We start from the raw sequence: 15,120 nt of genomic DNA on the forward strand, positions 1-15,120 counted from the left end.
CTCTTGTTGTTTTTTAATTTTTAGCAGTATTTCCAGTACCTGGCTATACCTATTGCTTTCTTCTGTCTGGAAGGCTTCATTCAAATATAGTACACTAGGTCTTTAAATGTAATGACTGTTCAAGTGCTCATCCAAGTAATTAAAAATTGAGGCTCTTGCCTCTACTAACCTCCCACGCAGTGCATTCCAAACAACAAACCCTCTGGGTGAAGACAGTTTTCCTTCCTTATCACCCTTTGAAAATTATGTCCCCCTGCCATTGGCCCTTCAACTAAGAGGATGAGCTGCTTCCTGTTCACCCTGTCCATAACCATCATAATCTCTTACATCTTTATTAGATGTATGGCCAGGATAGTTATTGAGTATGGCTCATGATGATTTAAAAATCTTGTCATTTTTGGTTACTGCATAATCACTTCTTCTAGGTTTATTGTCTTGCAGCTTATTTAGAACTGCTTTTAGTTCTTCTAAAGTGCATTATAAAATTGTTACTCTCTCTTTAAGCTGCTTGCATTTGTCTCTGCACCTCTCAAATACATTCTATGTGAATGAATAATAGAAAAGCACCCTGGTGAATAGCCAACATGTCAATGGGATTGGTGGAACCAATTATGCACCAATGCAAAAGCAGCCACCTTGAAAACCTCAGTGCCATAATGCTGGGGTTAGTTCTGTAGGTATATCTATGGCTGCACTGCTGCATGTTTTAATGGTTCAATGTTTCTTTTCATTTGAAAAATATCACTTCCGTTGGATCACAGTTAGTTAAATCTTTCTGTCCCTTTAGCACGGGAGATATCTGATCAGACTGTGCGCTTTGCTTTTGAGCATATGGTCCTGTCCTGCTTGAGTTGTTTTGCTTCTTACTTCTATCAGGTCTCCTTCAGACTGAACACAGATGTATTTTAAATACATTTTTGAAATGTACTCCTCCTAGATTCTGCTACAGCTAATGTTTCTCTTTCTCCTGTCATAACTCGCAAAGGTATAAATTAATTTCCATTAACACTCCTAGAAACTCTGATTTAAAGTTGTTGTCCTGGAAAGATTACTTAGTTGCTTTACTTTTTGAAGGAGCTTAAAAATCAACACATGTCACAAGCCTAAAAGTCAGCTTCCAAAATACTTATGTATAAATCACACACCTCTTTCACCTAAAACTTTTATTATATCGTACAAATTGTATCCCCATCGTTCTTGCTTTTCCCTTGCGAGGAGAAATTTCCTTTTGTTTACATTTAAGTACAATCTACATAATTTACAGACCCAAGGCCTAAACATTCCCTAAGCAAGAGACTGATCACTGGCACCCTTATTCGCTTAAACAAATCCAATCTGTCAACGTGAGTAGACCGATATCTAAAAGGTCAGTGTTTTTTTAGTATTTTAAGGATTAATAACACCGAATTACTCCTGCCAAGTGAGAAGTGTTGCTTTTTTTCTGGAAAAGCAGCTTGCAGCAAAAACCTAATCACAGGCAAGCTCTTCTCCACCTGACCATGCTCCTATCCAATGAATTAATAAAGCTGGGAACAGAGCCTTGCAAAATTCCTGTTTCTGTGTACCTGACATGGTTCAGCAAGTAACAGTCTTGTCTGTGTAAGAAGGCTGCAGGCTCAAGTTATATTCCCAAGGCCTAGACACATTTTATGCTGATGCTTCAGTGTAGAAGAGAAAGAACACTGCACCATCTGAAGTACCATCCACCATACTCATTTGACAGGATTCAAATTATCATACTTGTTGGCCAAAACTTTACCCATCTCTCTCTCTCTTCCAATTAGAAAACTACTTTTTGAGTTTTAATTTTTAGGCAAATACTAATAGAAATTTATTTGTTGAATAATTAATAAAGTAGCCTCTTAAGTACTTCCCATTCACAATGTACCCCTCACTTTACAGGTCACCCTTTTCCACACATCCCTCTCAATCTGGGAGGGTGGGATGGTCTGGAGCTCAGACTCTCCCACATCAGCCATCAATGTCCCTCCACGACCAGTTGTCACGTGCAATTCAGGTGGGTTCTGCTGGACAGTAGCCCTTCTGGATTTGTCTGGCTTGGTAGGAAATAAATTTTATAGTATGATTACCAGACATGCCACTTGTTGAATGAGCCAAGACAATTTCAAATTTGTCATCCATCTGCAGAAACCTTCAACTTTTCTCAGTTGGGTGACTAACTGAATGAAGAAATGTTCAAGCCACTTAAGTTCATGTAAAAACCAAAATGCTATCAAATTATCTATATGAATATTAGCTGGATGTGCTAGCTGCCTTTTTCATAAATTGTCTTTGTTTTTAGAAAGCATCCATAATTTCAAAGAATGATTGATTGATTGACACTTCCAGTCAATGACTTTTAGTCCAAACCAGATTATCATCATACTCAAATATGAAACCTGAATTTACTTTCTCCATAACTGTAGCCTGACCTGAGTGTAGTTTTGTTTTGTTTTTGAATGTGTATTTAGGCAGCATTTTGCTGCTTTTTTTTTTTGCCTTCTCCCAGAATTCTTAAACTGGATAGTGGAATATGCGTACATTTTTTTTAAACTAACTATCCTGTATAAAGCTTTTTTTTAAACTGCTGCTATTCTTATTGCTGATCAGAGTCCAAGTGTCAATGTGTAGCAAGTGTAGGGTAGTTTGCATATGGGCTTCAGTTCACTGAACATTTATTCAGATTTGTGGAAAAGAGAGACTACTCTCCACTTCTGTTTTTCCTTTTTTCCTCTTAAGTTGTTACTACAATGAAAGCAATCCTTTTTTTAAAAAAACTTTCACATTCTTTGTCCTTGCGTGTGTAGTAGCCATAGTACAAATTTGAGATAAAGGTAATCACATCCAAATATTTTGAAATATATTGTGGACTTCTCACCAATGGTTAAATGAATATATGGAGCAAGGAAATGGCAGATTTTTCAACCCTAAGACTGTATAATACTGTGCTTTGCTGTTGTATGGTTACATTTGCCTTTCTTAAATTGGGTAATTCAGCCCCCTAAGAGGAGTTCATGCTGGGATTTTCTTGACTTGTTTTGTAAGTACCACACTTGACAATCCAGAGATAAAACTCAAAGCCATGTTGTGTATAAGATGAAAGAACTGCAAACTCTGGATGGGAGGCATGTAATTAACCATTTGCAGCCCTAGGGCAGTCTGGTAGTAATCATTTAAAGGGGATAAACCTTCATGACCTTAAATAAAAATAAGACATGCAGTTTCTTTGCAACAAAAGACTCAGGTGGGATGAAATAAGAATTGGTCTGATGCACATATTGTAAGTTCTTCCCTTTTTCCATTAGCATTTCTGAAACTTCAAATCTGTGGACAGTGTACTGTTGTTTTTAACAAGCCACAATATTTTATACCTTTTGAGAAATGCTGATGACAGTAATAAGGATGAGTTTCTGCTACAGTTGCCACCTTTATGAAAGTTTTATTCTCCCTTGTCAATCAAGGAGAAATTTAGCCACTCAGTACTTAAATTTATCAGTTGGGAAGGGAGGGGTGGTATGAAGCAAGGAGCTTGTGCCCTTGCTGCTAAAGAACATAACCAGTTCTAACCCTATGGAGTAAACTACTTTCTACATGTTGCTGTTCATTTCTATCTGAATTTGATAATTAGAACAAGATGATAGTGATATCCTCTATGCTGATTTTGGTTTTCTGTTGCATACTTATTTTGTTTCTACAGGTTTGGATTTCTTTATCGTGGTAACAGTGCCAAAACATCAACTACCACCACACCAACCACTACCACAGCTGAAGCTTGGGAAGTCATTACCCCCAAGGAAGTGAACTTGCATGTAGAATGTTCACAAACCAAAGAATAAAACGAAGCAGAAAAACATTTGTACATATTCTGACTTGATTTTCTTGCTGCTTTGAAATATACAAAATTTAATCTTACTTCACAGCATTAACAGGAATTAACAATTGTAATTTTACACTAAGATTTAAAGTGTTTTTAATAAAGCTTTATTTTAAAAGTCTCAGTATTCTTTCTGTTGAAGACCTGAACTCAAAAGGCCTAGTCTTCAAGTTGTTGTGACCTTGCTTGGTATATTTCATTTCTTGGTAGTTTTTGTTTTAAAAATGCTGGGTTGGTTTGGAATAATTAAAGATGCAGGCAAATGAAATTTACAGCCTCAAGCTGACAGAGGTACCAAAACATTCCTGCTTTTCCATTGGCTGACTTGAAGGATGCCATCAGTACATGCACAATCACCAGGAAGTTACCCCCATATCTCAACTCCACTAATGTTCCATTTTAGGGCTAGTCCATTCAACAACTGGTGAGAGAGAAGTATTAACCCCTTGTTGCAGAGATTTTGCATAGAGCACTGTTCAAACCAGGTCTAGGGAACTGGGATGTGTCACGTGCAATGACGACATTTTAAGTTTGTTACTTAGTGAACTCAATCCAGTCTAGCCACATAAGCAGGTAGTGTAGTCAAAAGCCTGACCATAGTGCACCTGTTTTACACTACTTGCCTGCTCTTTTTAGGTCATCATGAATTGATGCCTTCTGTTATCCAATCCTTAGGCAGTGGGATTAGTTTCTCTGAACTTTATTAAAAGTTCCCTGTTGCTAAAATTTGCCTGGCCTGTTAGGTTACAGATTGAAAATTAGTTTACCTGCAATACACTTATGTAGAAAATGCAAGAATTCTGGTCCAAGGAACCATTGTCTATGTTTTGAAATACATGTTCAGTTAAGTGTAAAACTGTTGGTGCAGAGTCTTCAATGAGCCTTTTTACAAAAAAAAACCTTTGTTGGAACAATTCCATTTTAAATTCAGAATTCAAAGACAATGGTTATCAAAATATCATTAATCCTTCATGCCTCAAGACATTCTACAATCTAGTACATTATCAGCAAAATCCAAGTACTCAATTCAATAAGATGGCACAACATAATCACATTTCCCCTGCAGTATCCTTAAACATTTCAAGAACAATTTAGCACAACATACCCTAATTGACTGCAACTAATGAAACCTAATGAGGGGCTGCCAGTGACATTTACACTTGAAGCTGGAAGACTGTCAAATTACAAACATAATTCAGTTTGACTTTGTATAACGTTTGATGGAAAATCAAGATGGTCTTGCATCATTTGCATTGGTCATTATCTGTTACAGTAGGGACTTTTCAATCCTCCAAGAACAGCATTTGCACAAGATTTGGCTTGAACAGCTCCGATTCTGCCAGCTTTTGAGACTGAAACAAGATTAAAGTTGGAAATGGAAAGGTTAAGAGTTCTGCATTAGCACCAACTTTTTTTAAAAACAATTTTAAAACATTTAATTTTAACAGCTAGAAAAAAAATTTGCTTTAACATGGTTTAAGAGTCATAATCAAAAACAAAGTGCAATTCTGCTAAAGAATTCACTTTGTTTTTGCTTTCTTTATACTGCTTGTTTTGCATTATTGCTACAGATTCAATTTTGCATCTGAAAGTGCCAGGTTTAGCAAAAGCATTCAATGGTTTAAATTTTAAAAATTAAAAATGTTTTTGTCTTTGCAACAATGCAGTGTCCACACATGAAATTGAATATTCATCCAGTGAAAAATGTCAATTTTCAAAATGTTTCAGAGCAATTAAATTCTGCTTTATTCTAGTGCTCTTTCAGGTAACCTTCCTATGGCACTAACATTCTTAAATATTAATATTTTGGAAGAGATGAAGGGAACAAAAAATCTTCTTGGATATTGAGGGAAAGAGATTATGACAAAACAATGAAGGGCATCTGAGTTCCAGCTGTGTTCTTCAAATAATAGAAAAGTGACAGTTAACATTGGCCAACCTAAAAACATCTATCAATATGTAAATAGTGATACTAGGAGGTAGAATAGCTCCTACTAGAAAAGGAAGGTGGTGATAAATATATAAATGAGGCCAGGTCAAAATACTGAATGAATTCACATTACAGGAAAGAGGAATTTAACAAAGAAACATAAGCAGGAGATAGTGGAGGTAATGAACAGCAGGCTAATCAAGAGGCAGGAACTCAAAGGCAGGCTATGTTTGACAGGTAGTTATGGAAAAGGACAAAAAAGGGGACTGAAAACCAAGGATTCTGAACTGGGAGCAAGACAACTTTAAAATACATAAACCTAGCCAATAGGGGCACCTATTTGCAGCTTTTTCTACATCAGAATAGTGGAGGTCTTTCAAAACAAAAGATTGTGCAGGACCATTATGTTTCTATTAGGTGGACAGTGGGAGAAGAACAGAGAAACCTGGATGTTAAGGAATGCACAAGATTGGTCAAGATACCAGAAGGGAAGCTTTTGGTAGATACCATGAGTTCTAAACACCAGAAGCACTTTCTATATGCTTCTAGGGCAAGGGCTAGCTTAAAAATGCACTTTGAGCTAAAAGAGGGAACATGAAAGAGCACTGGATTTTCCTTTATTTGGCCTGCCAAAGGCATTATGTATATTACAGTATCAGTTTAATCAGGCAAAGAATAGTTACCCATCTGGAAGTGAAACTGTGTAAGAAGCCAGAAGACATGCGTGAGATTTTAAACTTTATTTTGCATTTGTAGTCATGATAGAGGTATTGAAATCAGGGGAGGATTGTGATACACCGAAAGTATAGTTAAGGAGTAGCTAGCATTAACAGTTTTAGCAGACTTAATATTAGATAAATTCACAGGCTACTGTGGGAGATAAGGGGCAAGACTGCAGGGCTTCCAGCTTTAACCTTAAAATCCTATCTGGCCACAGGAGAGCTGTTAAAGGACTGAAGGACAGAGAATATCGTACTATTATTCAAGAAGGGTTGTAGGGATAAGCCAGGGAACTACGAACAAGTAGACTAATCAGCAGTAGAGAGGTTGTTGGAAAAGTTTCTGGAGGGACAGAATCTCTACCTGGAAGAGAAGAACCAAGGATAGTTATTGTGGCTTTGGTCAGAGGAAGATCATGTCTGACAGGTTTGATTTTTCTTGAGGCGAATGTGCAGCCTACATATGCCAGCAAGGCTTTTGATAAGTTGTTGTATTGGGAGACTGGTCGAGAAGATAAGAGTCTGTGGGATACAGGACAATTGAACAAATTAGATCCAAGATTAGTTTAGTCTCAGAAGACAGATGACAGTGGAAAGTTGTTTGTGTGATTGGAAGCTCGTGTACAGTAGCTACTGCAAGATTTGGTGCTGGGACTTCGGCTGTTGTAGTGTACATTAGAGACAAAACATGGACGGCAAATTTTTGGTGTGGTGAATAGGAAGGAAAAGTCAGACTACAGGACAATATAAATGGACTGGTCAAATAGGCAAACAGCAGGAGCAAAATGAATTTAATGTGGAAAAAAGTGGGGTGTTGCACAGATATGCAGACATACATGATGAATGGTTGGCACTAGGAAGTACAGACTATAAGAGGGACCACTGTGTAAATGTACACTGATCCATGCAGACAGATTAGTAAGTTGTTAGGTTGACAGATTGTGTAATAAAAGCAAGTATCCAAAAACAAGAAAAATAAATACAAGGAAAAAGAGGACATGATGGTACTGTGTAAGATGCTGGGCTACAGTTGGAGTACTGTTTGCCACATCACAGGAAGGAAGTGATTACTCCAGCCCGTGTGCAGAGGAGATTCCGGAGGATGCCGCATAGGTTGAAGCGCTTCAGCTATGAAGCGACAGATGGACTTGGTTTTCTTTAGAGCACAGCAGGCTAAGTTGGACCTGACTGAGGTGCATAAAATTGTGACCACTGCAGTAGTAGGAAATCTTTCCCCTTTGTAGCAGGGGCCTCAGAGATGGCATGAGCTTAATGGACTGAAGTCTTGTCGTTTTGTCCATCTCTACCCATGGATCTCTTGTTTGTTAATTCTGTTAGGAATGTGATTAAGCATAAAAATCCTTGACATGCGCATGCAACAGGAAAAGCAACCTAAAATATCCTGTAAATTCTTTAAGAGCAGTACAAACATGGAAACTATGCAGGAATTTTATGGAGGATTAATCAAAAAAACCTAAAAAAGTTTCAAAGATGAAATTTCAAACATTACAATATTTAATCAAACGTCCTGAAGAGAATTCATTCTGTATCTGAACAAGATTAAAAAATCCAAAATTGTGCATTAAAAAAATTTCACTTAAGAGCTACATCTATCAAACATCTTTAAGTTTCCATCATTTTCAGCTTTATCTTAGAAAATCACACCTAGACAATGAAGTAGCAAACTGAGAAAGAGTGGCCTTGAAGGAATAATCTCTACTCACTGTGCCATATTTCATGAGAGTTGGTACAGCATTCACTTTCAGAACTGTTCGAAATTTATTTTCAAGGTCCTTCCAACTGGTGAGAGACAATGAATATAAACAAATTCATTACTTTGTCAAAAGCAGAGATGCCAAAGGATGCATTCATTAGTATATTCTACGAGCTGGCTATTCATGATTGCCAGGATGGTCTGTCTGGTTAATTTTGATATTACTTTGTGTAGGTTGTGCGCTGGAATTGTTTAGTTGTCTGACATCGCCTTTCATCTGAGTTTGCTGAGCCATTGTTCTGGGCAATGAAGCTGTGGTTTCAAGGTTCACACATCAGTCACTGGTAACAGGACTGATGAGTGGCAGCTGAAATTAGGACATTATGGATTACATGGGAACTGGCCAGTGGGATCAGTTGCTGAAGGAATGAATGTCAGGCTGTGACCCTTCGATTCAAAAACAAATCCAAAGAAAAACTGAAGTCTTTAGGGCAAGTGAATGCATGGCTGGAAGTTTTAGAACAGAGCAATATTTTCAGCCCATCGTGTTTCCATAAAACAGACAGAGGATTGGTGTTTGTTCAGATACACAAAACAATTCCATATCATTCATCTTGGTTCAAATGTAAAACCATAACAGATTTCCACCACTACATTCCATCAAGTGGAGAATAATACATTTAGCTTAGAAAGTTGAACTTCATTCAGCAATTTCAAAGATAACCTGATTCTGAAGTATTTTGCAAAGGAGAAAACAAAGTTATTTATACACCATCTTTCAAATCTCATTCATTCAGCAGAATTTTTCCATCATTTTACAAAAGATACCAAATAGCAATAGTCTATTCAATTACATAACTACGACTAATAATTTACTATTCATAATGGAAGAAACCAGTAGATAACTTAATTTAAAATTGAGTAGAAATAAGTAGTATCTGTATTAGGAGTCCAATCTCAGTATAGATGTATCCTAATTAGGCAATCTATGTAATGATAATAAATTAAGTGTAATTTATTTATTCCAGTATTTTTCCAGAATATATAACACTAAGACAATCATGCTTTTAAAATGTTATATAACTGGGTTTTCAGTTCATTGAATATTTTTAAATGGAAGCAAATTTTCCGACATTTTAAAAACACAAATTACTTACTATGGCTTATCACCGATTTGACAGTAAATGAAGACAGATCCTTCAGGTAATTTACTCAGCTCTCCACGGACTATTGGTTCAGCTAAAGAAAGAAATCTCATTGGATCACAATTCTTTGGATAGTAACTCATTTTCATTGAAATCAATTGAAATATCTCAAATACGCCTCGAGGCAATTACCACGAACCAGTACAGTTCATTGACAACTGAATGGGTGAATGAAACTAAATTTGTTTCATTTGCTGAAAACTATCTTTTGAATTTAAACTTTCCAAGTTCATAGCCATAAAGAAATGCAATTTCACTAGCATGGATTTAATACTTGTTAAACTCTTGCACATTAGCAATATACTGGTTATCATTCCTTGCCAACAGGCAACTGTTATTTGACTTCTGCTCTCTAATTTGCTAGTTAAGTGTTGCCGCTGCAAACATAGTGCATATCTGTAGTAAATCTCAAAGTTACTTCATGCAGCCATTTGATATTTTGGCAAAAAAATCCCATTATCCTTCCCAAGCCACTCATCACCTGAAACAATTGACTTTTTCTGGCGCTGACCTCATTGATGAATTAAAAACCAAAAGAACTGTGGATGCTGTAAATCAGGAACAAAAGCAAAGTTGCTGGAAAAGCTCAGCAGGTCTGGCAGCATCTGTGGAGGAGAAAAACAGAGTTAACGTTTTGGGTCTAAACCCGAATCATTAACTCAGTTCTGAGGGTCACCGGACCCAAAACGTTAACTGTTTTCTTCTCCACAGATTCTGCCAGACCTGCTGAGCTTTTCCAGCAACTTTGCTTTTGTTGCTCATTGCTTAATTGTTATCCAACACTTGGAACAGGCTGGTCAGAACTGACGATATTTATTCTCATTCCAGGAGGTTTTGACACCTAAGTCAGACAATTATCAATTCGTCAAAACAAGATCACTTCACACCCACTTATTTATACATGTACGTAGAAGGCTTTTATGGTACAGTGGTCATGTCTCTACTTCTGGGGTGGAAACATAATATTGAACATATCAACCATTCCCATTGTAGAAGAATCTGAAACAGCTACCAGATGGAGTGACAAATTTAGTCACTAAAAATGAGTGGAAAACAAAATATTTTGGACAACATTCAATAAATCATATACTGGCAGACACTTGCGGCTTTCTGTTATCAATGGACAACAAAGTCTACAGAATATAAAAGGACACAAGCGGAACATGGTTTACTTTGATAGTTTCTTTCACAATTATGTTTTAGCTATGTACCTTTCAGGTTAAAAAAAAAGTGTGGCACACTTATTTTAGAATGGCTTATACATTCCCATTTCACCACAGGTACTGGAGGACCAGGTGAACAAAGCGTACAGAATTAGTCTCCAAATTCACACCACACCTATTAATAGTGAAACTGGCTCAAAGTTAGATGACCTCAAGCTTCCCACAGCATTAGCAACAGGACTAATTAGTACTAGTTGAAACTGGGTATCCCTTTGTATTACTTGGGCGCTGGTCCAGAGGGAATGTATGTCTGGCTATGACCTTCCAGATTTGATTTTTGAATTGATGGCTTTGGGACAAGTGAGTGCAAGGTTAAAAACTTTTAGAAAGGAAAGCAATACTGAGACCCCCTCGTCTATACAAAATACTCAAAGGATTGTCATTTGTCCAGCTATGTCATGACATGTCTGGGGCAGGAGAGACATGAACCCTCAAGAATGGACTAGTCACCAAACTCTAACATCACCTCAAAAGACAGACAGCAGGAAACTTAAAACGTCTGTTAAAGTGCACATATCTACATCTCAAAGATTTTTCCAGAGTGTTCTGTTTTCACAAACAAAGTTCTCTGGTTAATCAAGTCTTATCCAATCTTTTAGATTAGAATCCCTAGAGTGTAGAAACAGGCCCATCGACCCAACAAGTCCATACCACTTCCTGGAGCATCCCAACCAGGCCCACCCCCCTATAACCCACAGCCCTGAACACTACAGGCAATTTAGCATAGCCGATCCACCTAGCCTGCACATCTTTGGACTGTGGGAGGAAGCCAGAGAAAACCCACGCAGAATGTGCAAAGTCTGCACAAACAGCTACCCGAAGCTGGAATCGAACCTGGGCCCCTGGTGCTGTGAGGCTGCAGCACTAACCACTGAGCCACCGTACCATCCATAAACAGGGGCTAACATAACGAAATGTTACTAGCCCTACCGTGGTTTGATCGGAGTCACCCTGTTAGTTGGTGCTGAGCCTCACACTACACCACTCCGTCGCTTGTGGCAGTTTTCCAGAGGCCTATCCCCAGGAGCAAACTTTAACCCTCATTTCCCGGGCACACTGAGCAGTTTAAATCTCTGCTAAATAAAGAACTGCGGATGCTGTAAATCAGGAACAAAAACAGAAGTTGCTGGAAAAGCTGACTAGGTCTGGCAGCATCTGCGAAGGGATTCGGTGACCGTTGACCCTACCTCAGAACACGTTTTCAAAATCTCTCACCCGTCACACAGTCCGGGCACCAGCTCACACCCTGCGCATTCTTCGACCCGGTGAAATACGCGAAGATTGTCTTTTCCTTGTTGGCGTCCACCGCCTTCATAAACTCATCGTATCCAGACACTTCCAACAACTCCATCTTTGTAGCCGCACGACCCCCTCTCTTCGCTTTTGAGAAGCAACAAGTGAACACCCCACCACGCTTCAGTCGATCCTTTCTTCCTTTGGAGTCACGCCGTTGGCCAGGGGGCGCGCGTGCGTCACTCCGGTCAGGTGCCCGCGTGGCGCGCATGCGTAACTTCGGAATAGACTAAGGAGTTGCGCATGCGTAGCATGGACTTTTCCCCCCCGCTTCACGAACCGGCTCCTACCCCCGGACTGAAGGTGCGCATGTGTAATACGGGGCGGGCTGGCGGCGCAGTTTTGAAACGGAGCGACGAGCAAAGAACTGGTAGCCTCCACTCAGGCCGAGCTGGGTGACGCTAATTACAGGAACCCGGTGACTAGCAACTGGGCGCCTGGCAACCGCGGGCGTTTCGGTCCTGTGACGCCGGTAGGCTGATAGCCTGGCCTTGGGCCTCAAATGCATGGTCGCAGTGTCCTGAGCAGCTCACTGACTTCATATCACCAGGTACGGGATGCGTTTAAACAAAGGGATAGGCTGTCGAAGTGCATCTAAGAACTCCATCAGCTTAGTCAAACATTGTCTATTTATTTACATACTTGTGCTGACTTTCATTTATTGACCTACTCCTGCTCCAAATGTTAGTTAATTCTCGCCTTATCGAGTATCAAGTAATCTCATGAGGCTGCCTCTTGCCCGTTTTTTTTGCTCTCATTTTTCCTCTTTTTGTTTTAACTACTTTTACCTTATCGTTGTGTTATTTTGGTTTTAAATGAACTTGTAAAGAATAATCTGAGCGCTTCCATTTATATTTTTTATATAGAGTTTGGCTACTTTAGTTCAAACGCTTTGGTCATGGCCACCAAGATACAGCATCATCAAACGCAGATCCTGAATTCAGCCCAGTCCTTTGGGACTTGGGTGCCTTCCATGTCACCTGGACAAGATGTTGGAAGGAGTGAACAGAGCGGACCACAATTTTATAAGAATCAGGTATATCTCTGTTATCCCTTTGGTTACTTCTTGTTTACTATATGACTAATGATATACAGTGCTGCCTGTTTAAAAAGAATGCTGCAATAATAATTTAAAGAGTGTTAATGAAGCATAAAATTTGTGTGAAATTTGCCTTTGAAAGGAAGCTGAAAATTTTGAACAATTTGTATTTCAAAATTGTTTCCTGTTTGCGATAGGGTTATTTATTTCATCTGAGATAACAAGGTGTAAAGCTGGATGAACACACAGGCCGAGCAGGAAAGCTGATGTTTTGGGCCTACACCCTTCTGTAGGCCTGAAACGTCAGCTTTCCGGCTCCTATGATACTGCTTGGCTTGCTGTGTTCATCCAGCTCTCCACCTTGTTATCTCAGATTCTCCAGCATCTGCAGTTCCTACTATCTCTATTTATTTCATCTGTTTATTTCCATGGTGAAGGATTTTTAAATAAGTTTAGTTAAATATTGCTAGTTTACACCCCTTTATGCAAAGAAGAAAAATTGTTACATATTATCAAATATGAACAAATCAAGTGTCCAGAGGTTGTGCCATGCATTGATGGAATAACTCAATGTGGGCCACAGCACAGGAGCTTAAATATAGCAGTAGGAGTAGGCCATTTAGCCCTTTGATCCTGCTCTGCCATTCAAACAGATCATGGTCAATTGTCTTGGTAATGATCACTTTAATTGCTGTTTTCCACGGTAAACGTTCCGTGTCTCTTCCATAATGCATTAAGGTGATGGTGAATGGTTCCCTTGTTGCAGTAAAGAATTGGATGCTGATTTACTCTGATTGCCCTGCTTATTTACAAAGTAATACAGTGGAAACAAGTTTCTCCTTCCAGTGCTGGAAGGAGAAGGAGGACAAGGCATTAGCTTATGTTTTCTTCCTTATAATTTTAAATTGAAATGCTGACTGGACCATAAGATATGCTTGAATTGCTAAAGTTTTTCTTAAACTTATTTTTTTTAGTTAAAATTCAATAAAGATGCTCTAAGTACTGTATCCAACCTGGCTGCGACAGTCACAGAACCTCGTCCAATTGTAATCGAAAAGCTACGACAACCTTCTGATCCGCATGTTCAGGAAGATGCCCAGAGTATGCGCAATTCTGTGCAATTTTCTTCTGTGTCTGAAGAGAGACTGAATATGGCTGTTCGGATGGCAAAGCGTGATCTGAAAAAACGGCATCTGGAAGAGCAAATGAAAGATTACTTGAACAAACTTGAGCATGATCAAGCAGAAACATCAAAGTATATTAATCGAGTGAAGGGGAAAGCTGTTGAAAATGCTGCATGCATCAGGAATCGGCTGAAAATGGAGTCACTTACAAAGCTGAAACAGCAAAAGAGCCAAACTTCAAAAGAAGGCATTACAAAATCTGGTACCAGGGTTTATATTTGCACCTCTGACCAAGGCCAAGCTAGGCCTGCCCGCACAGATTCACCACCAACACATGACCCAGGCCCAGATCTGAATCGCCAGAACCAGGGCAACAAAACTGCTGAAGAGATCCGTAGGCTGAGAACAGAGCTCAGCAAGTACTTTCAAAAAATTGAGGAGCTGTCTAAGAGAGGTACAAAATCTTATTTTAAATAAGTAATGTGATATTGTATATTTTGTGATATACATATACATATGCAGATGCTACATATCTGGTGTTGCATGACATAAGCTATTGCTGCAAACTGGGAATTTTTTGTTTTTAAACATGATGCGTTTTCCAAGTCCAGTCAGCCTTTTGAAATTATTTAGAAGCATTTTATGGTGCCATACAGCATGGAAACAGACCCTTTGGTTTAACTCATCTGCGCCAATCAGACATCCCAATCTGTCCTAGTTCCGTTGGCCAGCATTTGGCCTCTGTCCCTCTAAACCCTTCCTATTCAAATACCTAAACTGTGATCAAAGGGATGGTTACTCATGGCTCCCAAACTTTAATGAATTGGCCCACGTATCTATTGTTTGCTAGAATGCCCTGGCTGGATTTCTTGGTTCGAAAATTTGAAAAGGACTTTTTTTTTTTGCAGCTTTACACAAAAATGCATGATTTCTAAGTCTAAATTTGTTAGCTGTCGGCTGTCACATAATTTCAGGCATTAATTCAACTTCTAGAAGAAA

The 15,120-nt window shown here is 38.8% G+C and overlaps 3 protein-coding genes across 5 annotated transcripts in view; 2 read left to right on the top strand and 1 right to left on the bottom strand.

Moving 5' to 3' along the window:
* Positions 1–3,954, top strand: part of rilp (Rab interacting lysosomal protein) — a 44,376-nt gene extending 40,422 nt beyond the window's left edge. The window contains exons 8-9 of one of the 2 annotated variants that reach the window (XM_048557047.2): positions 1,903–2,017; positions 3,698–3,844. In XM_048557047.2, the coding sequence (XP_048413004.1) occupies positions 1,903–2,017; positions 3,698–3,721 (139 nt within the window). In that variant the 3' untranslated portion in view covers positions 3,722–3,844. Of the gene's footprint in view, positions 1–1,902; positions 2,018–3,697 lie in introns of both variants that reach the window. The other variant, XM_048557046.2, reaches the window with a different exon arrangement.
* On the bottom strand, positions 1,149–12,142 carry txndc17 (thioredoxin domain containing 17). The gene is made up of 4 exons (XM_048556735.2): positions 11,881–12,142; positions 9,395–9,476; positions 8,248–8,323; positions 1,149–5,226 (listed from the first exon to the last, which is right to left on the bottom strand). Exons 1-4 carry the CDS (start codon positions 12,014–12,016, stop codon positions 5,158–5,160), a joined length of 363 nt encoding a protein of 120 aa, XP_048412692.2. The 5' UTR covers positions 12,017–12,142; the 3' UTR covers positions 1,149–5,157.
* Positions 12,143–12,218: 76 nt separating this feature from the next.
* kiaa0753 (KIAA0753 ortholog) overlaps positions 12,219–15,120 on the top strand; it is a 31,731-nt gene continuing 28,829 nt past the window's right edge. For both annotated transcript variants that reach the window (XM_048557439.2, XM_048557440.2), the window contains exons 1-3: positions 12,219–12,508; positions 12,825–12,994; positions 13,972–14,575. In XM_048557439.2, coding sequence (XP_048413396.1) covers positions 12,857–12,994; positions 13,972–14,575 — 742 coding nt within the window. In that variant the 5' untranslated portion in view covers positions 12,219–12,508; positions 12,825–12,856. The remainder of the gene's footprint in view (positions 12,509–12,824; positions 12,995–13,971; positions 14,576–15,120) is intronic.

The sequence above is a fragment of the Stegostoma tigrinum genome, chromosome 27 (genome assembly GCF_030684315.1).
Source record: "Stegostoma tigrinum isolate sSteTig4 chromosome 27, sSteTig4.hap1, whole genome shotgun sequence".
Taxonomy (NCBI): Eukaryota; Metazoa; Chordata; class Chondrichthyes; order Orectolobiformes; family Stegostomatidae; genus Stegostoma; species Stegostoma tigrinum.